Source organism: Ranitomeya imitator, chromosome 2 (genome assembly GCF_032444005.1).
Source record: "Ranitomeya imitator isolate aRanImi1 chromosome 2, aRanImi1.pri, whole genome shotgun sequence".
In the NCBI taxonomy this organism is placed as follows: Eukaryota; Metazoa; Chordata; class Amphibia; order Anura; family Dendrobatidae; genus Ranitomeya; species Ranitomeya imitator.
This window is the reverse complement of record NC_091283.1, coordinates 314,517,448-314,544,219: the sequence shown is the minus strand read 5'-3', so window position 1 is coordinate 314,544,219 and position 26,772 is coordinate 314,517,448. Positions and strand designations below refer to the sequence as shown.

Sequence of the window (26,772 nt, the reverse complement as noted above, 5' to 3'; positions counted from 1 at the left end):
CTCCATTATTCTCTATGTGGAGTGCGGCTCTGCGGGTGGAGGTCGGTGCTGGAGGCCCCATTATTCTCTATGTGGAGTGCGGCTCTGCGGGTGGAGGTCGGTGCTGGAGGCTCCATTATTCTCTATGTGGAGTGCGGCTCTGCGGGTGGAGGTCGGTGCTGGAGGCTCCATTATTCTCTATGTGGAGTGCGGCTCTGCGGGTGGAGGTCAGTGCTGGAGGCTCCATTATTCTCTATGTGGAGTGCGGGTGGAGGTCGGTGCTGGAGGTTCCATTATTCTCTATGTGGAGTGCAGCTCTGCGGGTGGAGGTAGGTGCTGGAGGCTCCATTATTCTCTATGTGGAGTGCAGCTCTGCGGGTGGAGGTCGGTGCTGGAGGCTCCATTATTCTCTATGTGGAGTGCGGCTCTGCAGGTGGAGGTCGGTGCTGGAGGCTCCATTATTCTCTATGTGGAGTGCGGCTCTGCGGGTGGAGGTCGGTGCTGGAGGCTCCATTATTCTCTATGTGGAGTGCGGCTCTGCGGGTGGAGGTCGGTGCTGGAGGCTCCATTATTCTCTATGTGGAGGTCAGTGCTGAAGGCTCCATTATTCTCTATGTGGAGTGCGGCTCTGCGGGTGGAGGTCGGTGCTGGAGGCCCCATTATTCTCTATGTGGAGTGCGGCTCTGCGGGTGGAGGTAGGTGCTGGAGGCTCCATTATTCTCTATGTGGAGTGTGGCTCTGCGGGTGGAGGTCAGTGCTGGAGGCTCCATTATTCTCTATGTGGAGTGCGGCTCTGCGGGTGGAGGTCGGTGCTGGAGGCTCCATTATTCTCTATGTGGAGTGCGGCTCTGCGGGTGGAGGTCGGTGCTGGAGGCCCCATTATTCTCTATGTGGAGTGCAGCTCTGCGGGTGGAGGTAGGTGCTGGAGGCTCCATTATTCTCTATGTGGAGTGCAGCTCTGCGGGTGGAGGTAGGTGCTGGAGGCTCCATTATTCTCTATGTGGAGTGCGGCTCTGCGGGTGGAGGTCGGTGCTGGAGGCTCCATTATTCTCTATGTGGAGTGCGGCTCTGCGGGTGGAGGTCGGTGCTGGAGGCTCCATTATTCTCTATGTGGAGTGCGGCTCTGCGGGTGGAGGTCGGTGCTGGAGGCTCCATTATTCTCTATGTGGAGTGCGGCTCTGCGGGTGGAGGTCGGTGCTGGAGGCTCCATTATTCTCTATGTGGAGTGCGGCTCTGCGGGTGGAGGTCGGTGCTGGAGGCCCCATTATTCTCTGTTGAGTGCGGCTCTGCGGGTGGAGGTCGGTGCTGGAGGCTCCATTATTCTCTATGTGGAGTGCGGCTCTGCGGGTGGAGGTCGGTGCTGGAGGCTCCATTATTCTCTATGTGGAGTGCGGCTCTGCAGGTGGAGGTCGGTGCTGGAGGTTCTAGATGTAAAGAAGAAAACTAAATACTGTAAAATAATAAATCTCCTCATATGTTTCCCTTATTATCTCCAGTAATTGTATTATTACAGGATTTTTATGATGTTACATCGGATCATCATCTTCTCATTCAGGTCTCTACAATATCGGATCCTCTCAGTGAAGATCTTCTATAAAAGAGAATTTTCCTGATTTACCCATCAAGGATGGATATGGACAGAGACAAGATGGTGGAGAGGATATTACACCTCACCTTAGAGATCCTCTTCCGGCTTACTGGAGAGGTGAGAGATTCTGATGATGTCACATTACATCATTCTTATCTATGGCAATAACAGATGGACAGAACTGGAGAGGTGAGGAGTCTGGAAATGTCTGTAGTGAGATCTATTAATGTGTCTCTCCATAACCAGGATTACATAGTAGTGAAGACCTCTAGTGAGCGCTGTCAGGACCCTCTGTCTGAGGGATGGGGAAGACCCCTGAGCCCAATCACGGGGCCTCCACCTCACCTGATACATGAGGACATCAATGACCAGAAGATCCTAGAACTCACCTACAAGATGATTGAGCTGCTGACTGGAGAGGTGACACTGCTGGGAATGCTGGGATATTATACAGTAATGCTATGAAGGGATCGGGGGGATGACGGTATCATTGTATGTGTCAGGTTCCTATAAGGTGTCAGGATGTCTCCGTCTATTTCTCCATGGAGGAGTGGGAATATTTAGAAGGACACAAAGATCTGTACAAGGAAGTCATGATGGAGGTTCCCCAGCCCCTCACATCACCAGGTAATAGACAGGACTAAACACACACGGCCTATAATTATCTGTATGTAAAGAATGAATTCAGTCCCTGTATGTGTTTCCTCCAGGTCTATCCAGTAAGAGGACAACACCAGAGAGATGTCCCCGTCCTCTTCTACCACAGGACTGTAAACAAGAAGATCCCAATGTCTCTCAGAATCATCAGGTAGATGGAGAGAAGGTGTCATGAGATCTCCCCTATGATGTGTAGACGGCTGTGAAGGTCTTGTGCTCAGTCTTGTTTTATCCACCAGTATTATATGTTTTATACTTGTGTAATGTGAACGGTGGAGATGGCAGGCAGGGCAGCCACCAGGAATTTCGGTGTCCCATACTGGCAAAACTTTCGGGCCCACTTGGGACTCTGCCCAGGCTACACCCCCCCCTAGCTCCGTCTCCAACTCTTGAACCTTCCCCCGTCCCACTGCCCACTCATAGAAAAACTCTGCATCTGTATCTGTATAATGCATCCCATAGTCATAAATAGTTGAATAATACATCCCCTTAGGAGTATAATGCACCCCCATAGTAGTATAATGCACCCCCATAGTAGTATAATGCACCCCCATAGTAGTATAATGCCCTTCCATAGTGGTATGATGCACTTCATAGTATAATGCAGCCCCATAATAGTATAATGCACCCCCATACTAGTATAATGCAGCGTCATACCTGCAGCTTTACAAAAAAAAAAGTTTATACTGACCTGGCTGAGGTCCAGCGGTGTCCTCCACTTGATACATCTGAGGCCGCCGTCACACATGCGAGTTTTACGGACGTAAGAGCGCAGAATCTACGTCCGTAAAACTCGCAAAAAATACGGCACAATTATTCTCTATGCCCCTGCTCCTATTTGCCGTATTTTACTGATCAGTATTATACGGCTTTCTACGGCCGTACAAAATCGCAGCATGCTGCGTTTGTCACCGTACTGCGCAAGAAATACGCCAATGAAAGTCTATGGAAGCGTGAAAAATACGGATTACACACGGACAAGCAGTGTGACTTGCGAGAAATACGCAGCGCTGTTAGAGAGAAAAGCCGGTAATTCAGTGCGGTGTACAGTAAAATCACACTGACAGCTTACAGTAGAATAGGTAGAATAAATGTGTACACATAGAATAGGTATATATATATATATATATATATATATATATATATATATGTCAGTGAGACACATATATGTATATATATTAATATTTATTCCAGCGCTATACAGCTTGAAAGCCGGTAATTCAATTACCGGCTTTTTCTTTCTCCTTCCTAAAACCCGACATGATATGAGACCTGGTTACATACAGTAAACCATGTCTTCTCTCCATTTTTTTTGCAGATTCCACACTACTAATGTCAGTAGTGTGTATCTGCAAAATTTGGCCGTTCTAGCTCTTAAAATAAAGGGTTAAATGGCGGAAAAAATTGGCGTGGGCTCCCGCGCAATTTTCTCCGCCAGAGTAGTAAAGCCAGTGACTGAGGGCAGATATTAATAGCCTGGAGAGGGTCCACGGTTATTGGCCCCCCCCTGGCTAAAAATATCTGCCCCCAGCCACCCCAGAAAAGGCACATCTGGAAGATGCGCCTATTCTGGCACTTGGCCACTCTCTTCCCATTCCCGTGTAGCGGTGGGATATGGGGTAATGAAGGGTTAATGCCACCTTGCTATTGTAAGGTGACATTAAGCCTAATTAATAATGGAGAGGCGTCAATTATGACACCTATCCATTATTAATCCAATACTAGTAAAGGGTTAAATAAAACACAAACACATTTTTTAAAATTATTTTAATGAAATAAAAACAATGGTTGTTGCAGTATTTTATTCAACGCCCAATCCAGTCACTGAAGACCCTCGTTCTGTGAGTAAAAAAACATAATAAACCAACAATATACTTACCCTCCGCAGATCTGTAACGTCCAACGATGTAAATCCTTCTGAAGGGGTTAAAACATTTTGCAGCAAGGAGCTGTGCTAATGCAGGCTGCTCCTCGCTGCAAAACCCCAGGGAATGAGGCTAAAAATAGATCAATGATCTATATTTAGCTTCATTTGCGGTGAGGCGCCCTCTGCTGGCTGTTCATAGATCATGGGAAATTACCTAGAAAGCCAGGGAGCTTTCTAGGTAATTTCCCACGATCTATGAACAGCCAGCAGAGGGCGCCTCACCGCAAATGAAGCTAAATATAGATCATTGATCTATTTTTAGCCTCATTCCCTGGGGTTTTGCAGCGAGGAGCAGCCTGCATTAGCACAGCTCCTTGCTGCAAAATGTTTTAACCCCTTCAGAAGGATTTACATCGTTGGACGTTACAGATCTGCGGAGGGTAAGTATATTGTTGGTTTATTATGTTTTTTTACTCACAGAACGAGGGTCTTCAGTGACTGGATTGGGCGTTGAATAAAATACTGCAACAACCATTGTTTTTATTTCATTAAAATAATTTTAAAAAATGTGTTTGTGTTTTATTTAACCCTTTACTAGTATTGGATTAATAATGGATAGGTGTCATAATTGACGCCTCTCCATTATTAATTAGGCTTAATGTCACCTTACAATAGCAAGGTGGCATTAACCCTTCATTACCCCATATCCCACCGCTACACGGGAATGGGAAGAGAGTGGCCAAGTGCCAGAATAGGCGCATCTTCCAGATGTGCCTTTTCTGGGGTGGCTGGGGGCAGATATTTTTAGCCAGGGGGGGGCCAATAACCGTGGACCCTCTCCAGGCTATTAATATCTGCCCTCAGTCACTGGCTTTACTACTCTGGCGGAGAAAATTGCGCGGGAGCCCACGCCAATTTTTTCCGCCATTTAACCCTTTATTTTAAGAGCTAGAACGGCCAAATTTTGCAGATACACACTACTGACATTAGTAGTGTGGAATCTGCAAAAAAAATGGAGAGAAGACATGGTTTACTGTATGTAAACCATGTCTCAAATCATGTCGGGTTTTAGGAAGGAGAAGGAAAAAGCCGGTAATTGAATTACCGGCTTTCAAGCTGTCTAGCGCTGGAATAAATATTAATATATATACATATATGTGTCTCACTGACATATATATACCTATTCTATGTGTACACATTTATTCTACCTATTCTACTGTAAGCTGTCAGTGTGATTTTACTGTACACCGCACTGAATTACCGGCTTTTCTCTCTAATATATGTGTCTACTGACATATATATATATATATATATATATATATATATATATATATATATATATATATATATATATATATATATATATATATATATATATATATATATATATATATATATATATATATATATATATATATATATATATATATATATATATACAGTATATATATATTTTCTTTTCTTTTTGGGACACATGGATCACTTCTATAGCGGTATGTTGGTTTTGCTAGCCTGCGAGAAAACCACGCAGTACGGATGCCATACGGATTACATACGGAGGATGCCATGCGCAAAAAACGCTGACACACCCTGCCTACGGAGGAGCTACGGACCACTTTTTTCGGGACTTTTCAGCGTATTACGGCCGTAATATACGGACCGTATTGTTTTACGCTGTGTGTGACGCCGGCCTGAGGCGTGTACCATCATATGTGAGTGTCATTATACGCCGGCAATGTGCCCTCTGACATCAGCTGCCAGCTTGTGATCTCCTGCAAGGCAACAGATTTTAAAGGGACACTGTCACCTGAATTTGGAGGGAAGAATCTTCAGCCATGGAGGTGGGGTTTTTGGGTTTTTGATTCACCCTTTCCTTACCCGCTGGCTGCATGCTGGCTGCAATATTGGATTGAAGTTCATTCTCTGTCCTCCATAGTACACCAAAAACACAAAATCCTAAATTGCCATAGCACGCAACAAGGAAAAAACACAATGTCTAACAAATTTTAATTCTAAAATTAATATTTATTAATAATTCACACAATAAATTAAATATGCAGTACTAAAGTGAAAAACCTTCCAATGTATAGGAGCGGATAGATACACATAACATCACAAAACCCTAAATGTGTAATCATCATCCCAAAAATTAGCCCATACATAAACGGCTATATAGCAAACAAATCCATATCTAGCTACCCAAAAGGAAGCAATTATAAATGGAAATCGAGTGGAATTAGAAGTACCAAAGTACCAAAGTGGTACTTTGGTACTTCTAATTCCACTCGATTTCCATTTATAATTGCTTCCTTTTGGGTAGCTAGATATGGATTTGTTTGCTATATAGCCGTTTATGTATGGGCTAATTTTTGGGATGATGATTACACATTTAGGGTTTTGTGATGTTATGTGTATCTATCCGCTCCTATACATTGGAAGGTTTTTCACTTTAGTACTGCATATTTAATTTATTGTGTGAATTATTAATAAATATTAATTTTAGAATTAAAATTTGTTAGACATTGTGTTTTTTCCTTGTTGCGTGCTATGGCAATTTAGGATTTTGTGTTTTTGGATTATAGTTGATGTTGTTACACAATGATATTGTAAGGATCATATTATTGATTATAGCCTCCATAGTACACGCCTACGCAAGGCAAGATTGCCTTATGCAGGCATGTACTACGGAGGACAGAGAATGAACTTCAATCCAATATTGCAGCCAGCATGCAGCCAGCGGGTAAGGAAAGGGTGAATCAAAAACCCAAAAACCCCGCCTCCATGGCTGAAGATTGTTCCCTCCAAATTCAGGTGACAGTGTCCCTTTAACTTGCCGTGCGTCTGACGATGCATGATCAGTTGAGCCACTGGGGCCCGTAGAGGAGAGGCGGCCTGCTGCGGGCCCCCTCTGCTCGCCAGGCCCTATTCGCCAGTAACGGCTATAATGCTCTGATGGCGGAACTGATGGCAGGATTATAGCTGATCATAGATGTGACTATCTTTTCTATTCATCTGTCTGTGACTTTTACAATATTTGCTTCAGGGTGAAGATCTGACCCATATTAATACTACAGAGACATATGTGAGGGGTGATGAGTGGTGTAAAGAGGAGATTCCTACATATGACTACCCAGGTAAGTAGTATCCACTAAATGCAGAGAAGTCACAGATTCTTCTCAGTCTCCGGCTTTGGCTGCTTTATCGGTTTTATAGCCCGGTCGTATCACAATCGGGTGTTCACCATTTTGCCTCTAGACCTCAACATTCTACTCCATCCAAACTTTGACACATCAGCTCTAAACTGTTATAAAAAAAGTATTTGAATGTCTAATATTTCTTCTTGAAACTTATCTGACATCTACCATTGGTCCTTATAATAGTTTAGCTTGAAAGAGCCACTGCGCCCCACTGGGGGCACTGTTCGTGGTCACCTAGCAACTCAAAAGATGGCCACCATGAACAGACTTGGCGCTATCTACTCTATTTTACAGATCCCAGGGATTGCCTTGTTCACTTACTTTAATCCTTCTACTTGGGTCTGATCTTAGACAGAGACCCCTAGGCTTCGGCCATGGTGTTACCTTCTGTTATATGATGCGAGATGTAGCAAGAATAGTCAGGTAACCGGGTCAGTACCAGGAGAGCAGAGAAAATACAAAATCAGAAGACACAAGAGTAGTCAGTAGGCTAGCTGAGGTCACAACATTAAACAAACAAGCCGGGAGAGGAGCACAGAGGAATTAACCAGAGGAGAAGGCTGTATCTGACAGCTTCCAGCAATATGCTTCCAGCTTTAGGAGGGTGTGGTGCTTTCCAACTGGCTGGAGCAGGGAGCTGGACAACACATATCCATACTGCCAGACTGGATGGTACTACAAATCCCAGGTACCCTAATCTAAGTGGCAGGACAGAGCCTGCGTCGCCCAGAGCTTCTGGTTTCGATGTCTCCTCCATTACCAGTGCCGCCTGTAGAATGAATAAGGTCGTGCCTGGTAACAGAACCAAACATCACAGGAGCGGATCCCAGAGGAGATAGGACATACCATATGCAAAAGCCCTAATATGAGAAAATGGCAGAAAACCAGTGCAGTAGAAATCCCCATAAATTGACTTCATTTTGGAAATTATAACCCTCAGGGGATTAATGTATTGTAGTAGTGACTATGTTCAACCCAGAGCCACTTTCCAAAAATTAGCACGCAGTGGATGTTGGAGAGTGAAAACTGCAAATATGCCATTTAATTACCCAACACACAGTGCCCAGATTGTGCTCCAGGAGACACATTGTAAATTAAGTGGGTTCTTATCACTATAGTAATGCCAAATACATTATTTATTATCATTGTTCATTTTTATAGCGCCATTTATTCCATGGAGCTTTACACGTGCTTTATACATGGATGCTAAATGTGGTTTGGGCACACTGCAAGGCTCAGAAGCGAGGGGAAAATTTGACTTTGGGAGAGCGGATATTGCTGGATTGATGTATGGAAGCTATGGTGCTTTTCAAGAGCCTTTGAGCCACTTGTAATGTAGAAACCTGTTTTTCACTGACAGATGATGGACCTGAGTGGGGACTTGTATTTTTGGGGGATGAGTAGAAGGTTTATTGGTATAATTTTACTCAACATAACATTGCTTGGTGACTTTTTACTCTATATTTCGGAGGCAGAATGGACAAACAGTTGAACACCACACGCTACTGGTTCATCCTATGAGGTTTTCTATTATACTGTGAGCTGTCATTGTCTTAGTGAATAATTATGTTGAATACGTAACTTGTCATGTTGTGGATAGTTTACGTACAAATGTTAAAATATGTAAAATTCAAGGATTTTTTTTATGAAAACTAATTGGTTTTATTTTTAACAGATGACTGCATCAGGCGATCAGAGGGGCAGCTGACATCTTCAGTTTTTAAATCAGATAATCTTGAGATCCCACAGGATACAATTGAAGTGAATGCCATTACTCCAGATATACCATCATCCCTTCACAGCAAAGATCTATCGTCTGATCTTTTGAAACAGGTCCTGTCTTCTGATTCATTACCGACTACTAAGAAAAATCAAAGTCACAAAATAAGCATTAAAAAACAAATTGGTCCTGAAGTAAAGAAGCCATTTTCACTTTTAGAATATGGAAATCATTTTCCCCTCAAAGAATCTTTTCTTAAGCATCAAAAAATTCACACAGCAAAGAATAGATTTTTTTGTTCCAAGTGTGGGAGATGTTTTAACCAGAAGTGGAATCTTGTTATACACCAAAGAACTCACACAGGGGAGAAGCCTTTTTCATTTTCAGAATGTGGGAAATCTTTTAATCGGAAAGCGCATCTTGATAGCCACCAGAGATTACACACAGGAGAGATGCCTTTTTCATGTTCAAAATGTGGGAAATATTTTACACACAAATCAAATCTTGTTCGTCACCAGAAAAGTCACACAGGTGAGAAGCCTTTTTCATGTTCAGAATGTGGGAAATGTTTTAACCAGAAATCAGATTTGGTTAAGCACCAGAGAACACACACAGGTGAGAAGCCTTTTTCCTGTTCAGAATGTGGGAAATGTTTTAATCAGAAAGCGAATCTTGATAGCCACCAGAGAATCCACACAGGGGAGAAGCCTTTTTCCTGCTCAGAATGTGGAAAATGTTTTAACTTGAAAGCGCATCTTGATAGCCACCAGAGAATCCACACAGGGGAGAAGCCTTTTTCCTGTTCAGAATGTGGGAAATATTTTAATCGGAAATCAGATCTTGTTAGACACCAAAGAATTCACGCAGCGGAGAAGCCTTTTTCATGTTCAGAATGTGGGAAATATTTTAGTCGGAAATCAGATCTTGTTAGACACCAAAGAATCCACACAGGGGAGAAGCCTTTTTCATGTTCAGAATGTGGGAAATATTTTAATCGGAAATCAGATCTTGTTAGACACCAAAGAATCCACACAGCGGAGAAGCCTTTTTCCTGTTACTAATGTGGGAAATGTTTTATATGGAATTCAACTCTTTAATAAACATCAGAGACGTTACACAGGGGAGAAGCCTTTTTTATGTTCAGAATGTTGGAAATATTTAACCAAAAATTGTAACTTGTTAAAACAGTTGTCTTACTACTAGGACAACACCTTGTCATTCCTTATGTTATGTTATGGAAAAAGGCTACCCTAGGCATGTTTTGGAAACAGATTATCAGGGTGCAACTAATAAAAGTAGACAACAGCTACTACACAAGCATGACGTCTCACGGGAAAGAACAAAGGATGTGATCAGGATCATAGGGACCTATGATCATCAACATCATAAAGTGAGGGAAATCATAAATAGACACTGGGACATCCTTTAAAATGGATCCGGATCTCAGGGATCTGTTAGGTCCTCACCCAGATATCACCTATAGAAGAGGAAAGTCACTAAAAGATGTATTGGTTCATAGCCACTACAGTAGACCAAGAGGTGGGGGCACGTGGCTTGATAAAAAACCCTGTGGCTTATTTTGTTGTGGAGACTGTCAGATGTGTAAATGGATGAAACCAAATAAGGCCTTTGTGAGCTCCTCCATAGGAAAGGTCTTCTATCAGAGGGATTTTTCTAACTGCAGGTCCTCAGGGGTGGAATACATGGCCACTTGTCCCTGTCCAAATGACTATATTGGCAAAACTAAGAGGGAGCTGCATAGGAGGGTAGGTGAACATATGGGGGACATCAGAAATAACAGGGACACCACTCTAGCGAGACACATGAGACTTCAACATCTGGGTGATATGATGAATGTCAGATTTATGGCCATTGAGGTGATAAAACCCAACCCTAGAGGGGGTAATATGGATAAAACATATTACAGAGAGAATGTGAATGGACCTTTAGAATGGACGCAATGACCCCTAAGGGGCTGAATGAACAATTGTCCTTTGCTTGTTTCCTGTAGCGTGGGCGCTTTATGTAAAGTGATTGCTTTTTCTGGTCATAAGAGTGTTCCCCATTTCCTGATAGTTGGGAGGGACTTGATGTATGTCTCCATGAAGAAATTCTGGCTATGCTTTTACTCTAAAATTCATCCTTTGATAGGGTGATACATAGATTAGTATGATAAATATAACATACAATAGAAATCCTCTGACTTATGGGTCTTCTATGTTAAAGAAATGGGCTAATCTTATATATGTTGTACTCCTACCGTTAGATCATGGGTAAGAGATAGGGCCACGTATTGGTATGATCTTTTTGACATTAAGCCATATTCAGAATGGTACATTTTGAAAGAATAAGATATGCATATCTATATCATAAGCGGCAACAATTTACATTCACCGTTATGCTGCCGGCAGGCACTGGATGGCTAACATTTGCGATGCACAACCAGGAGTCTGCGCAGAAGAATCTAGTTGGTGTTTATCAGGTGGAACGCAATCGATGCGTCCCATCTAGACGCAAGCACAGTAGGCCCAGTGACGTCTTCACACACCTGAATCGAAAGGGTAGGTGTGTTCTGAAAGGAGCATGCGCAATACACGGTTGGATAACGCGAGATCATGAGTGCGTCCCACGGTGATTCTGTGCAGTATGCTGTATCTACGCATGGTCGCAGAGGCGGACCTCTGGCTGAACCGGAAATGAGACGGACATAGAGCCCGGGCGGCCTTTTTAAATCAGAGGTAGTGTATCAAAGTTCATAGCTTTCTGACACCATTGGGACAGATGTTCTTAAATCGGGCTTCCTGATGAGCCGGAGAGGCGAAACGCGTTGAGGCGGTACTTTGGAAAGGCGGACGGCATGCTTTGGCTGGATGAGTACTTTATTGATTTGTATCCGAATGTATACTCACCAGTATACTTACCTATATCTATGACCGCATATGTGCAGCACATCATATGGGGGCATTAACCACACAATTGAGTACTTATTGAGGTCTCAAATCTGAAGGGCATAAAGACCCATTAGAATGTGGAATGAGAGCCAGCGTGCTGCATTGATCAAATTACCGTCCTAAACCTTTCTACATGTTCTCCATTGTTTTTATGGCACGGTGTGGGGATTAGGATTCCTTAGACATAGGATTGTTCTGTGTATAGTAGTCAGGGGTACCCTCAGTTATATAATTGGGTAGAGGGACCCTGGGCATCCAATAGGGTTCATCAGGGATCCTAGGGCCAGCCATCGTGGAGTGGGGGCGCCACAACTTTCCCCCTTGGGCGCCAACCCCCGCCGACAGGCAGGTACCAGTTTAGGTATTAGTGTAGGAACACCTATCCCTATACCAGTTTGTTCACTGTGTGTTTTGTTTACATGGTATCACCACAGGGTTGGTAGTATTTTAATAATTTATAAATAAAATTGGTTTTATGAGGTATTATATGATTTAGTACATTAATGGTTACCCTGGTTTAATATTAACTATTCAACAAGAGATTTGTCATTCCTTATGTTTGGCCTTTTTAAAACAAAAATACTCATAAACAGGTCCCTTGCCTGCACCAATTCAGCGGTGTCAGGATTCATGTGAGGTTGTAACAGTACACAAGCCCTGCGCACAATCGGTGCCGGCTTCACTGTCCCTGCCTTTGGAAGTATTGATCATAAACAGGAAACCAGAGCTGCGACTGCTCTCTACTTCCTCCTATTGTTTGATTTGAAGTTGGGAACAGTGACATCAGCGCTGATTGGCTGCAGGGCTCACATGACGTGACAAACTCACATGAGCTTCATGAACGCAAGTGCTGACACTGCTGGAACTGCATCGGCATGGAAGGTTTGACTAATTATTTTTATTATAACAGGATCAAACATAAGGCTTGAGAAGGGATTGTCCAAGTAGAGAACAACCCTTTTAAACATAAAAAAATCCCACACAGCGAGAAGTCATTATCATACCTAGAATATAAAGAATAAAATACTTGAAAATTGTATTTTGTTGACTGTCAAAACTAGCTCTGACCTGGAGAAAATATATACAATGGGGAAAATAACTATTGGATACTATGCCGATATTTGCAAGTTTTTCCGGTTACAAAGAATGAAGTCTGTAATTTTTTTTTTTGTAGGTACACTTTCTAAAAATAAAAGCCAGGAAATAATAATGTATGATTTTTGCATAATTAAATTGCATTTTTTTGTATTTTATTGCATGAAATAACGTATTGTTCGCACTATAAGACGCACCGGACCATAAGACTCACCTAGGTTTTAAAGGAGGAAATTAAGGAAATAAAACCTGAAGCAAAAAATGTGGTAAATTTTGTACTTAATATCTCCTATCCTGGTATATGGTCCCCTCATCCACATCCTGATATACATTGTCACGATAATGTGAATATGCCATGTTTGAGTCTGCCTAGCTTCATAAGACACATGCTGCAGGCTATTCCGACCCCCCTCTTTTCTATGCTGGGTGTGTGTGTGTGTGTGTGTGTGTGTGTGTGAAGAAGAATTTTTATTGCCCCCGCCAAAAATCAGTTTCTGCGAAGGCTACTCACTCCTCACTCCTCCCTCCTCCCATCTATTACTAGTTGGAACTGGTGTAAGACATGAGTTTCTTTGTTCTATTAAAGTTACATGTCACGGCACCGATTTGAGCTGGAACTATACGAATTACATGTCTACCGATGGACATCCGGAATATATCGGCCACTGAAAGCGCGAGCAACTAGGCGCAATGAGCGCAAATTACAGATTTCTCCTTAAGCAGTTCATGTAATGGCTCCGTTTTTACACTTAACAGAACGCCCCTGACGTGGGGAACATCATGAGCATCGTGTCGTACTTATGTGAGGTTCGCACAGCAAATTATGCATAAAACATAGTTTTCATATTGTAGGAAAAGGGGAGGTTTCAGCCCCTAAGTGATGTCACTACAGGGGCAGTGCCTGGGCTTTAGGCAGGGAATATTTGTGTAAAGCAGGATTCTTGCAGTGTCTTTTGCTGGGGATTCAGCAACGACAGGCTGTGCAATCTGACGTGAGAATAAGTGAGGAAGGTCCCCTCCCCCAGCCAGCATACAGCATACCATTGAATGATATAAAAGAATTGTAAGTCAATTTTCAACGTTAATCCCTTTTTATTTGTAATTGCGATATGCACATGATTCGTCTTCTTTATAATATCTTTTTAATATTTTTGAAAATACTGCCTATCTTTTATGGAGTAAAATTTATAATTTTACTAGCTTGTCTTCATGCTCTATACAACTGTGCATCCTCTGAGGTGAATGACGCTACTGATTTGGGTTCGCTCCGGACCGTTAACCTTTGGTGAAAATCGGAACTGGTTGCAGCGAACATTGTTCTGTGCAATTGGGCATCTTTGCAGCAACCGGCGGCATTGATAATTATTGTTCCCAGCTGAGTGGGAGTAGTTATATTGTCCTCGCTGCAGTGTGCCCAATAACCAGTACATAGTAGGCAGCCTTTCTGGCGATTAATTACGCTTGGTGCAGTACCTGATGTGACCTGAGGGTAAAGGGGGCACCCGAGAGCTGCAAGTTCCAAACCGGAAGTGGGATGTAGCTAAATCCCCTTTGGAAGGAACCAGGGGAAATTAAACAACCCCCTTGTTATCAAGGTATCCGGGATGCCTGACATATTGTTGGGATCCGTGACATATTGTTGGCAGCACGGTGGGAACCGTGATACACATGGTCCCCTCATCCCTACTCTGGTATGCATGGCCCTCTCGTCCCTATCTTGGTATGCATAGATCCCTCATCCCTATCCTGGTAGGAATGGTCCTCTTCATCCCTATCCTGGCAGGAATGATCATCCTCATTTCTATCCTGGTATGCAGGGCCCCAATCTCATCCTAGTATGCATGGCCTAATCCCTATGCTGGTACTCAGGGCCTCTATCTTGTCCTAGTATTCATGGCCCCAATCCCTATCCTGGTATGCAGAGCCATCTCGTCCTATTATGTGTGGCCCCACCCCTATTCTGGTATGCAGGGCCCCCATCTCATCCTAGTATGCATGTCCCCAACCTTATTCTGGTATGATTGGCCCCCATCCCGGTCCTGGAATGCATGGTCCCAGTCTATCCTTAATGCAGCAGCCAGGGTTGTCAATCTAGCTAATCGGTATTCAGACGTGTCCGCTCTTCAGTCATTACACTGGCTGCCTATTCATTATAGAATCCAACTCAAAGTACTTGTTCTCACCCACAAAGCTCTCCACAGTGCAGCACCCCCTTATATCTCCTCCCTCATTTCGGTCTATCGGCCTAACTGACCACTGCGCTCTGCAAACAACTTTCGACTAACCTCTGCACTGATCCGTACCTCCCACTCCTGACTCCAAGACTTCTCCCGTGCTACGCCAATCCTCTGGAATGATCTACCTCTAGATATTATGACCATCTACAATTTGCATAGTTTTAGGCGCCCCCTCAAAACACATTTGTTCAGAGTGGCCTATCACGTTCACTAATCAGTCATTTTATGTGTGTGTGTGTAGCCCATTCACTACTTCCATCTATCCCCCACCCCTGAAGATGGCTGGACCATCACTGTAAATACATAATTGAAAATACACACCTGTACTTTGTATCTCCCCCACCTCATTGTAGATTGTAAGCTCTCATGAGTAGGGTCGCCTTATTTTGCTTTAATTATTGTATTGTTAACATTGTTACTTATGACTGTTGTGTTTGAAACTGTTAAACTGTAAAGCGCTGCGGAATATGTTGGAGCTAAATTATATAAATAAATATTATGATTGGCCCCACCCCCATCCTGGTATGAATGGCCCCATCAGAAAACATAAAAAAAAAAAAATCATTTCACTTACATTCCCTGCGCACCTTCGCAGCATCTTGTTCCGTTGCCAGCAGCTGCTTTATGCTTGTAAGCAGCGCATGGCAGGGATTTCATGCGCAGCTCATAAGCAGAGCACAGCTGCCAGAATACTCACTGCTCTGCATGCCGGGACTGTGTGCGCATAGAGCAGTGAGTATTTATTGCTCTTCAGTAGTGCAGTGTCAGCCAGAGCCTTCCTGCTGCTGCCCGTGGTCACGTGTAGCTGCTTAAGATAAATGAATTCACTTCTCGGCGTGGAGAGAGGTGAGTATTCATTTCTCTTAAGTAGTGGCACACGTGGCTGCCCGGCAGCAGCAGGAAGCCGGCAGCTGACACTGTGCATGCTACTGAAGAGCAATGAATACTCACTGCCCACCACACACATAGTCCCGGTGTGCAGAGCAATGAGTATTACAGCAGCTGCCCTTCGGCTTGCAAGCAGCGCATGATGACCCTGCCATGCACTGCTTACAAGTAGGGTTGAGCGACCTTTACTTTTATAGGATCGGGTCGGGTTTCACGAAACCCAACTTTTTCAAAAGTCGGGTCGAGTGAAATCGGCCGATCCTATAAAAAGGTCGGGGTCGGCCGAAACCCAATGCAATGCATTGGGTTTCCATGGTTCCCAAGGTCTGAAGGAGAGGAAACTCTCCTTCAGGCCCTGCGATCCATATTTTAATGTAAAATAAAGAATTAAAATAAAAAATATCGTTATACTTACCCTCTGACGTGCCCTGGTACTAACCGGGAACCTTCCTCCTTCGAATCCGCGCTTCCAGGACCTTGCGGTGACGTCGCGGCTTGTGATTGGTCGCGCGGCCGCCCATGTGACCGCTCGCGCGACCAATCAGAAGCCGTGACGTCACCGAAGGTCCTTCAAGCGCTGATTCTTAGGAAGAAAGGCTGTCGGAAAGAAGCAGGGCGCATCCGAGGGTGAGTATATTCCTATTAGGTATATGCTCACCCTCGGACGCGCCCTGCTTCTTTCCGACAGCCTTCCTTCCTAAGAATCAGCTCTTGAAGGACCTTCGGTGACGTCACGGCTTCTGATTGGTCGCGCGAGCGGTCACATGGGCGGCCGCGCGACCAATCACAAGCCGCGACGTCACCGCAAGGTCCTGGAAGCGCGGATTCGAAGGAGGAAGGTTCCTGGTTAGTACCAGGGCGCGTCAGAGGGTGAGTATAGCGAAATTTTTTATTTTTATTCTTTATTTTACACTTAAATCTGAATTCCGATACCAATTCCCGATATCTTAAACATATCGGGAATCGGTATCGGAATTCCGATTCCAGATTCAAAAGATCGCCGACTTCATGGCCGATCCCACACTGGGGTCGGGTCGGGTTTCATGAAACCCGACCTTGCCAAAAATCGGCGACTTTTGAAAATGTTAGACCCGTTTCGCTCAACCCTACTTACAAGCATTAAGCAGCTGCTGGCATAGGAACAAAATGCTTTGAGGGAGTGCCGGGAAGGTAAGTGTAATTATTTGTGTTTTTTTTTGTTTTCTGATTGGGCCATGCATACCAGGACCGGGCTGGGGGGCCAATCATACCAGAATAAGGATGGGGCCAGGCATACTAGGACAAGATGGGGGTGGGCGCCATGCTTACCTAGACCGGGGTTGGGGGCCAATCATACCAAGCTACTATTAAAGAGAAATAAATATTCATTGCCCTCCACATCCATGGGTGTGGAATGCAGTGAATATTCATTTCTGTTTAGCAGCGTGCACAGGAGTTAGCCACAGCAGCCGGCTCCAGCCTCCTGTGACCCGCTGCTCTCCCGATGCCACTCACCCACCTCCCCAACACAACCAGAGCCGGTACATCCAGACTATAATACGCATTCCCCATTTTCCTCCACTTTTTGGGAGGAAAAAGTGCATCTTTTATTCCGAAAAATGCGGTATTTGATCACTTCCCAACCAGCAAGAATTCTGTCTCTCAGAGACCTGTTAGTTTTTGATTAAGAAGCTACGATACGATATGATACACTTTATTGATCCCGTGGGAAATTATGGTATCCCAGCAGCACAACTTAAATCATAAAAATCATAAAAAGAATTACTTAATTGACATGACAGTGGAGTTGACAGAAGAGCATTGTACATTATACATTAGAATAGGACATACACAATAAGTGAACTGAAATGTAGAGAAATAAAGTAGACATTCACCTTGGTGATTTAACCCTAATGTTATTGTTGTACATTCACATAGCAGTTGGCACAAACGATTTCCTATATTTTTCCTTCTTACACCTCAGAAGTATTAGCCGGTTACTGAAGGTGCTCTTCTGTCTCATGAATAGCTCATATAATGGATGTGCATTATTGTTCATAATTGCCAAACACTTTTTCAGAGTTCTTCTCTCCACTACCTCCTCAAAAGAGCCCAGATTGCAGCCCACAGCAGAACTTGCCTTCTTAATAATCTTATTCATCTTATTAGCATCAGAGGCCCGCACACTACTACCCCAGCATGTGATTGCAAAAAAGATGGCACTTGCCACTTCAGACTTGTAGAACATTTCTAACGTTTTGCTACACACATTAAAATACCTCAGTTTCCTTAGGAAATACAATCTACTCATCCCCTTCTTGTAGACAAACTCTGAGTGGCATCTCCAGTCCAGTTTGCTATCCAAATGGACCCCTAAATATTTGTAACTCTCCACCTGCTCTACCTCCTGACCAGCAATAGTGATCGGTATCCTGCTATAGTTGGCCACCAACTCCTTAGTTTTCTTAACATTTAGTTGTAGATAGTTACCATTGCACCAATCCATGAAATTCGACACCACCCTTCTGTATTCCTCATCCCCCTGATCTCCCCTAATGCATCCCACAACCACGGAGTCATCCAAAAATTTTTAAAGGTAGCAAAGATCAGATTTATACTGAAAGTCTGAAGTATGCAGAGTGAAAAGAAAGGGCGCAAGCACCGTTCCCTGGGGGGCACCTACACTGCTCAGTAATCTGCTTGACACAACTGCTCCCATCTGTACAAACTGTGGCCGATCAGATAGGTAGTCAGTTATCCAATTTCTCATCCCCTCCTCAACCTTCATATCAGTCATCTTTTTGTATAGTAAAAGTGGCTGCAGGGAGTTAAATGCACCTGAGAAATCGAAGAACATCGCTCGCACCATGGTTCCGTCAGTCTCCAGAAATGAATGTACCCTATGTAACAGAGAAAGAATAGCATCATCCACCCCCAATCTATGTCGGTAAGCAAACTGAAGGGGATCATTAAAAGCATTGACCCTTGGTCTTAAGTGAGCAAGCACTAATCTTTCCAAGGCCTTCATAGCGTGAGATGTTAAGGCTACAGGACGATAGTTATTTAGGGTTGCAGGAGAAGAAGTCTTGGGTACCGGCACCAGACAGGAAATTTTCCATAACACAGGTACCCTCTGTGTTTGTATACTTCCATTAAATAGGAGTGTAAAGACAGTACACAGCTGGTCTGCACAAACTTTAAGGACACGTGGACTGAGTCCATTAGGTCCTGCAGCTTTACCAATGTTAAGTGACTTAAACTGCCTCCTCACATCACCTTCAGATACTCTAAAATTAGTCTGCTCATTCTCCAATATCGATTTTGCAGAATTTGCACCCAATTCCCATCCACTATCAGTTGGCAGTGCACATGTACTGCTAAACCTATTGAAATACTTGTTCATCTCATTAGCCTTGTCCAGTTTCCCTCCATCATGTTCAGGCCTCACCTTAAGCTCTCCTACTCTGTACTCATTACCTGTATTAATTGCACCTGTTTGAAATCATTACCTGTATAGAAGACCCTTGTCCCCACACTCAATCACACTCCAAACTCTCCACCATGGCCAAGAACAAAAAACTGTCTAAGGACACCAGGGACAAATTAGTAGACCTGCACAAGACTGGGATGGGCTCCAGGGTAGACCTGCACAAGACTTGCATGGGTTCCAGGACAATAGGCAAGCTGCTTGGTGAGAAGGCAACAACCCTTAGTGCAATTATTAGAAAATAGAAGAAACAAGATCACTGTAAATCTTCCTCGATTTGGGGCTCCCTGCAAGATCTCGTCTCAAGAGGTAAGTATGATTCTAAGAAAAGCCCAGAACTAAATGGCAGGACCTGGTCAAAGACCTGAAAAGAGCTGGGACTACAGTCTCAAACTTACTGTCAGTAACATACTATGCTGTCATAGATTAAAATCCTGCAGGGCACACAAGTTCCCCCTGCTTACTCCGGCACAAGTCCAGACCCGTTGGAATCCTGTCAGTGACCATGTGGATGATCCAGAGGAAGCATGGGAGAAGGTCATGTGGTCAGATGAGAACAAAATATAACTTTGTGATAAAAACTCCACTCCGTGTTTTGTGTGAGAAGGATGAATACATCCCAACCATGAAGCATGATAGGGGATATTTTGCTTTTCTGCAAAATAAATCAGATGACTGCACCATATTGAAGGGAGGATGAATGGGGTCATGTATCATAAGATTATGGCCAACAACCTCTTTTTCCCAGTAAGAGCATTGAAGGTGGGTCATGGCTGGGTCTTCCAGCACCATATTGACACCAAACACACAGTCTTGGCAACTAAAAAGTGGCTTCGTAAGAAGCATTTCAAAGTCCTGGAGTGGCCTAGCTAGTCACCAGAAAAACTTTGGAGGGAGCTGAAACTCAATGTTGCCCGGAGACAGCCCTAAAACCTGAACTAACTGGAGATCTGTATGGAGGAGTGGGCCAAAATCCCTGCTGCAGTGTGTGTAAACTTGGTCAATAACTATGGGAAACATCTGTCCTCTGTAATTGCAAAAAAAGGTTTCTGTACTAAATATTAAGTTCTGTTTGACAGGAAATCTATTGACATGAAATCCTCACCAGAATGTCACACAAAAAAAAATCTCATGATGGGTAAAACCACTGCACTGTCTCAAGACCTTTGCAACCTTATTCTTGCAAAATATATTCATGGGATTGGTTCCAGAAACATTTATAAACTACTGAAGATGCTAGTGAGTCCTGTTGTAGCAGTAGTCTGGTAATTGAAAGAACATTATTTTACCATAAACCGGACATGACCAGGTTTTAGACAAAATTTTTTCCAAGAGCCAAGGATTACCTGAGATGAGCTACAGAAAGTCCTGGAATGAGCAGCTACAATTGTTATAAAGAAAACTGTAAGGCATGCACTCAACCTCCATGGTCTGTATGCAGGCTCACCACTCAAGGTTTCATTGCTGAACAAAAAGCTATTTTTTTTACAAAATTGCTTTTTATTGATTTTTAACATCTATAATTAAATAATAAAATTATATACACTTAGTTTACAAACTCTCAGATTTAGTTTCCTTTCTTCCATTTTCAAAATGAAAGGATCCCAAACGGAGTAATTGAAAAATAAAATAAACAAACATATAATTCCCTAACTTCCTCCCTCCACCCAGACATGCAGGCTATGCTCTTTATATTTCCAGTGTTCACTTCTATCATTCTCTTGATCACAGTAACCCCTCGGATGTTGCACTTCCTTATTTTATCTCTAAACAATGTTCTGTTAGCCGGTATCTCTCCCCCCTTTCCCTCCACATTTGGATCAATTATATTTAAGTTCCCCAATGTTCCACAAAAGTCTTCCAGTAAATACGAACTGGTCTGGTCAATGGGCCTCATGATTTTATGAAGTTCCTCCTTTTTATAATAACTGAGTACAAAGTCTTTCCATTTTATCATAAGCAATTTTCCATATCTCTCCTTATCACGTTCTGCTTTCATCCTTTCCAGATGGAATATGGCCATCACTTGGCCGATTGTCTCTTTACAATTTGGAATAGATTCAGGAAACTAATATTGTAAGAAGCCTCTTTTGGCAATTACACAGATTGTATGGAATATTGGGGTTAGTTTTTCCTTTTCCTCCAGTAATGGAAAAGAAATGGTAACAGATATAGAGGAACACTCGTATTTTCCAATATACGCTTTGTCTTTCCAGAATTCTTGTACTTAAGGGCAACTCCACAATCCATGTAGTAAGTCCGAATCTTTAAGTTTGCATTTTCGACAATGTGTCAGAAGATTTCTCATATTTTTGGATATTGGTATATTAACCCCTTCCCGACCCATGACGCCACGTAGGCGTCATGAAAGTCGGTGCCAATCCGACCCATGACGCCTATGTGGCGTCATGGAAAGATCGCGTCCCTGCCGATCGGGTGAAAGGGTTAACTCCAATTTCACCCGATCTGCAGGGACAGGGAGAGTGGTAGTTTAGCCCAGGGGGGTTGGCTTCACACACACACACCCCCCCTCCCCCCCCCCCGTGGCTACGATCGCTCTGATTGGCAGTTTCACTTTCAACAGCCAATCAGAGCGATTTGTAATATTTCACCTAAAAAACTGGTCAAATATTACAATCCAGCCATGGCCGATGCTACAATATCATCAGCCATGGCTGGAAACACTGGTGTACCACCAATACCGATCGCCCCCCCCAGCCCTCCGATCTATGTTCTGCTCCCCTCCGTCCTGTGCTCCGCTCCCCCGTCCTCCTGCCCGCTCCCCCCGTTCTCCGATGCCATCCCCCCATGCTCTGACGCCCCCCCCGTGCCCTGATCTCCCCCCCTTATACTTACCGGGCCTCCCGGTGTCCATCCGTCTTCTCCCTGGGCGCTGCCATCTTCCAAAATGGCGGGCGCATGCGCAGTGCGCCCGCCGAATCTGCCGGTCGGCAGATTCGTTCCATGTACATTTTGATCACTGTGATAAAACCTATCACAGTGATCAAAATAAAAAAAAAGTAAATGAACCCCTCCTTTATCACCCCCACAGGTAGGGACAATAATAAAATAAAGAAAAAAAATTTTTTTTCCCACTACAGTTAGAACTAGGGCTAGGGTTAGGGTTAGGGCTAGGGTTAGGAATGTGCACACGTATTCTGGTCCTCTGCGGATTTTTCCGCAGCGGTTTTTATAAATCCGCAGTGCAAAACCACTGCAGATTTATCGCAGATTTACCGCGGTTTTTCTGCGGATTTCACTGCGGTTTTCTATTGGAGCAGTTGTAAAACCGCTGCGGAATCCACAGAAAGAAGTGAAATGTGCGGAATGTAAACCGCTGCGTTTCCGCGCAGTTTTTTCCGCAGCATGTGCGCAGTATTTTTTGTAAACTCATGGGAAACTGCTGCGGACCTGCAGCGGCGGAAACGCTGTGGATTCGCAGCGTATTCTGCATCGTGTTCACATACCCTTAGAATTAGGCTATGTGCACATGGTGCAGATTTGGCTGCGGATCCGCAGCGGATTCGTAGCAGTTTTCCATCAGCTTTACAGTTCCATGTAAACCTATGGAAAACCAAATCCGCTGTGCCCATGGTGCGGAAAATACCGCACGGGAACGCTGTGTTCTATTTTCCGCAGCATGTCAATTCTTTGTGCGGATTCCGCAGCGTTTTACACCTTTTCCTCAATAGGAATCCGCAGGTGAAATCTGCACAAAAAACACTGGAAATCCACTGTAAATCCACAGGTAAAACGCAGTGCCTTTTACCCGCAGATTTTTCAAAAATGGTGCGGAAAAATCTCACACGAATCCGCAACGTGGGCACATAGCCTTAGGGTTAGGGTTGGAATTAGAGTTAGGGTTGGAATTAGGGCTAGGGTTGGAAATAGGGTTAAGATTAGGCTTGTGGTTAGGGTTATGGTTAGGGGTGTGTTGGGGTTAGGGTTGTGGTTAGGGGTGTGTTGGGGTTAGGGTTTGGATTAGGGTTAGGATTATGGTTATTGTTGGGATTAGGGTTAGGGGTGTGTTGGGGTTAGGGCTGTGGTTAGGGGTGTGTTGGGGTTAGGGTTGTGATTAGGGTTATGGCTAGAGTTGAGATTAGGGTCAGGGATGTGTTGGCGTTAGTGTTGGAGTTATAGTTGAGGGGTTTCCACTGTTTAGGCACATCAGGGGTCTCCAAACGCAACATGGCGCCACCATTGATTGCAGCCAATCTTCCGTTCAAAAAGTCAAATGGTGCTCCCTCCCTTCCGAGTCCCAACGTGTGCCAAAACAGTGGTTTACCCCCACATATGGGGTACCAGCATACTCGGGACAAACTGGGCAACAACTATTGGGGTCCAATTTCTCCTGCTACCCTTGTGAAAATAAAAAACTGCTTGCTAAAACATCATTTTTGAGGAAAAAAAAATTATTTTTTTATTTTCACGGCTCTGCGTTATAAACGTCTGTGAAGCACTTGGGGGTTCAAAGTGCTCACCACATATCTAAATAAGTTCCTTTGGGGGTCTAGTTTCCAAAATAGGGTTACTTGTGGGGGGGTTTACTGTTTAGGCACATCAGGGGCTCTGCAAATGCAACGTGACGCCCGCAGACCATTCCATCAAAGTCTGCATTTCAAAGCGTCACTACTTCCCTTCCGAGCCCTGACGTGTGCCCAAACAGTGGTTTACCCCCACATTTGGGGTACTAGCATACTCAGTGCAAACTGGGCAACAACTATTGGGGTCCAATTTCTCCTGTTACCTTGTGAAAATAAAAAATTGCTTGCTAAAACATCATTTTGAGGAAAGAAAAATTATTTTTTTATTTTCACGGCTCTGCGTTGTAAACTTCTGTGAAGCACTTGGGGGTTCAAAGTGCTCACCATATATCTAGATAAGTTCCTTGGGGGTCTAGTTTTCAAAATAGGGTCACTTGTGGGGGGTTTCTACTGTTTAGGCACATCAGTGGCTCTGCAAACGTAACATGATGCCCGCAGACCATTCCATCAAAGTCTGCATTCCAAAACGTCACTACTTCCCTTCTGAGCCCCGACGTGTGCCCAAACAGTGGTTCCCCCCCACATATGGGGTATCAGCATACTCAGGACAAACTGGACAACAACTTTAGGGGTCCAATTTCTTCTGATACTCTTGTGAAAATAAAAAATTGCGGGCTAAAAAATAATTTTTAAGGAAAGAAAAATTATTTTTTATTTTCACGGCTCTGCTTTATAAACTTATGTGAAGCACTTGGGGGTTTAAAGTGGTTACCGCACATCTAGGTTAGTTCCATGGGAGGTCTAGTTTCCAAAATGGGGTCACATGTCGGGGAGCTCAAATGTTTAGGCACACAGGGGCTCTCCAAACGCGACATGGTGTCAGCTAACGATTGGAGCTAATTTTTCATTCAAAAAGTCAAATGGCGCTCCTTCCCTTCCAAGCCCTGCCATGTGCCCAAACAGTGGTTTACCCCCACATGTGAGGTATCAGTGTACTCAGAAGAAATTGCCCAATAAATTTTAGGATCCATCTTATCTTGTTGCCCATGTGGAAATGAACAAATTGAGGCTAAAAGAAATTTTTGTGAAAAAAAGTACTTTTTCATTTTTACGGATCAATTTGTGAAGCACCTGGGCATTCAAAGTGCTCACTATGCATCTAGATAAGTTCCTTGGGGGGTCTAGTTTCCAAAATGGGGTCATTTGTGGGGGAGCTCCAATGTTTAGGCACACAGGGGCTCTCCAAACGCGACATGGTGTCCGCTAAAGATTGGAGCCAATTTTTAATTGAAAAAGTCAAATGGCGCTCCTTCCCTTCCGAGCCCTGTCGTGCGCCCAAACAGTAGTTCCCTCCCCCCCACATATGGGGTATCGGCGTACTCAGGACAAATTGTACAATAACTTTTGGTGTCCAGTTTCTCTTTTTACTCTTAATAAAAAATAAAAAAAATTGTTGCTAAAAGACCATTTTTGTGACTAAAAAGTTAAATGTTCATTTTTTCCTTCCATGTTGCTTCTGCTGCTGTGAAGCACCTGAAGGGTTAATAAACTTCTTGAATGTGGTTTTGAGCACCTTGAGGGGTGCAGTTTTTAGAATGGTGTCACTTTTGGGTATTTTCAGCCATATAGACCCCTCAAACTGACTTCAAATGTGAGGTGGTCCCTAAAAAAAAATGGTTTTGTAAATTTTGCTGTAAAAATGAGAAATCGCTGGTCAACTTTTAACCCTTACAACTTCCTAGCAAAAAAAATTTTGTTTACAAAATTGCGCTGATGTAAAGTAGACATGTGGGCAATATTATTTATTAACTATTTTGTGTCACATAACTCTCTTGTTTAACAGAATAAAAATTCAAAATTTGAAAATTGCGAAATTTTCTAAATTTTAGCCAAATTTCCATTTTTTTCACAAATAAACACAAAAATTATCGACCTAAATTTACCACTACCATGAAGCTTAATATGTCACAAAAAAATAGTCTCAGAACCGTTAGGATCCGTTGAAGCGTTCCTGAGTTATTACCTCATAAAGGGACACTGGTCAGAATTGCAAAAAATGGTCAAAATAGGCTGGTCATGAAGGGGTTAACCCCTTAATGACAGCCAATATGTCTTTTAACTGACCTGAGATATAAGAGAATAGCCTCCACATACAGGTGACTATCCAGTAGCTGTCGGCTGTACACTATAGCTGACAACTTGCTGCATCAGCCACGATCAGTGTTTGCACTGTCCAACTCTGTTTAACCCCTTAGATTATAAATAGTTTACAGAGTGTGGGGGCTTCCTATTTAACCAAATTGGTGCCCTCAGATGTTGATTTTGTGGTCCTGATGTTTGCCATGGCAATTCATGACCAAATAGCAGCCTTAGAGTCTGATTGCTGTAGTAATCTGTTCAGAAGTTAGAGGCATTTAGGTGGTAAAAATGCACATTTTCATTCCTATCATGCCACTTTACATTAATTCCTGTAAAGCACCTGAAGAGTTAATAAACTACCTGACTGCAGTTTTCAATATGTCTGGAGGTGCTGTTTTTAAAATGGTATCACGTTTGGGGGTTTCCCAATATATGAGACCCCTAAAGTCACTTCAAACATGGATAAGTCCCTAAAAAAATAAATTTTGCAAATTTCCTTGAAAA

The 26,772-nt window shown here is 43.5% G+C and overlaps 2 protein-coding genes across 2 annotated transcripts in view; both read left to right on the top strand.

Annotated features, from left to right (window-relative positions):
* The window catches only part of LOC138663429 (gastrula zinc finger protein XlCGF57.1-like), a 33,295-nt gene extending 23,172 nt beyond the window's left edge, over nucleotides 1-10,123 (top strand). The window contains exons 2-7 of the mRNA XM_069749635.1: nucleotides 1,535-1,684; nucleotides 1,814-1,987; nucleotides 2,071-2,194; nucleotides 2,278-2,375; nucleotides 7,135-7,225; nucleotides 8,964-10,123. Of these exons, the coding sequence (XP_069605736.1) occupies nucleotides 1,607-1,684; nucleotides 1,814-1,987; nucleotides 2,071-2,194; nucleotides 2,278-2,375; nucleotides 7,135-7,225; nucleotides 8,964-10,069 (1,671 nt within the window). The 5' untranslated portion in view covers nucleotides 1,535-1,606 and the 3' untranslated portion in view covers nucleotides 10,070-10,123. The remainder of the gene's footprint in view (nucleotides 1-1,534; nucleotides 1,685-1,813; nucleotides 1,988-2,070; nucleotides 2,195-2,277; nucleotides 2,376-7,134; nucleotides 7,226-8,963) is intronic.
* LOC138663424 (oocyte zinc finger protein XlCOF6-like) overlaps nucleotides 1-26,772 on the top strand; it is a 394,108-nt gene that overhangs the window by 71,935 nt on the left and 295,401 nt on the right. The gene's annotated exons all lie outside the window — the stretch shown is intronic.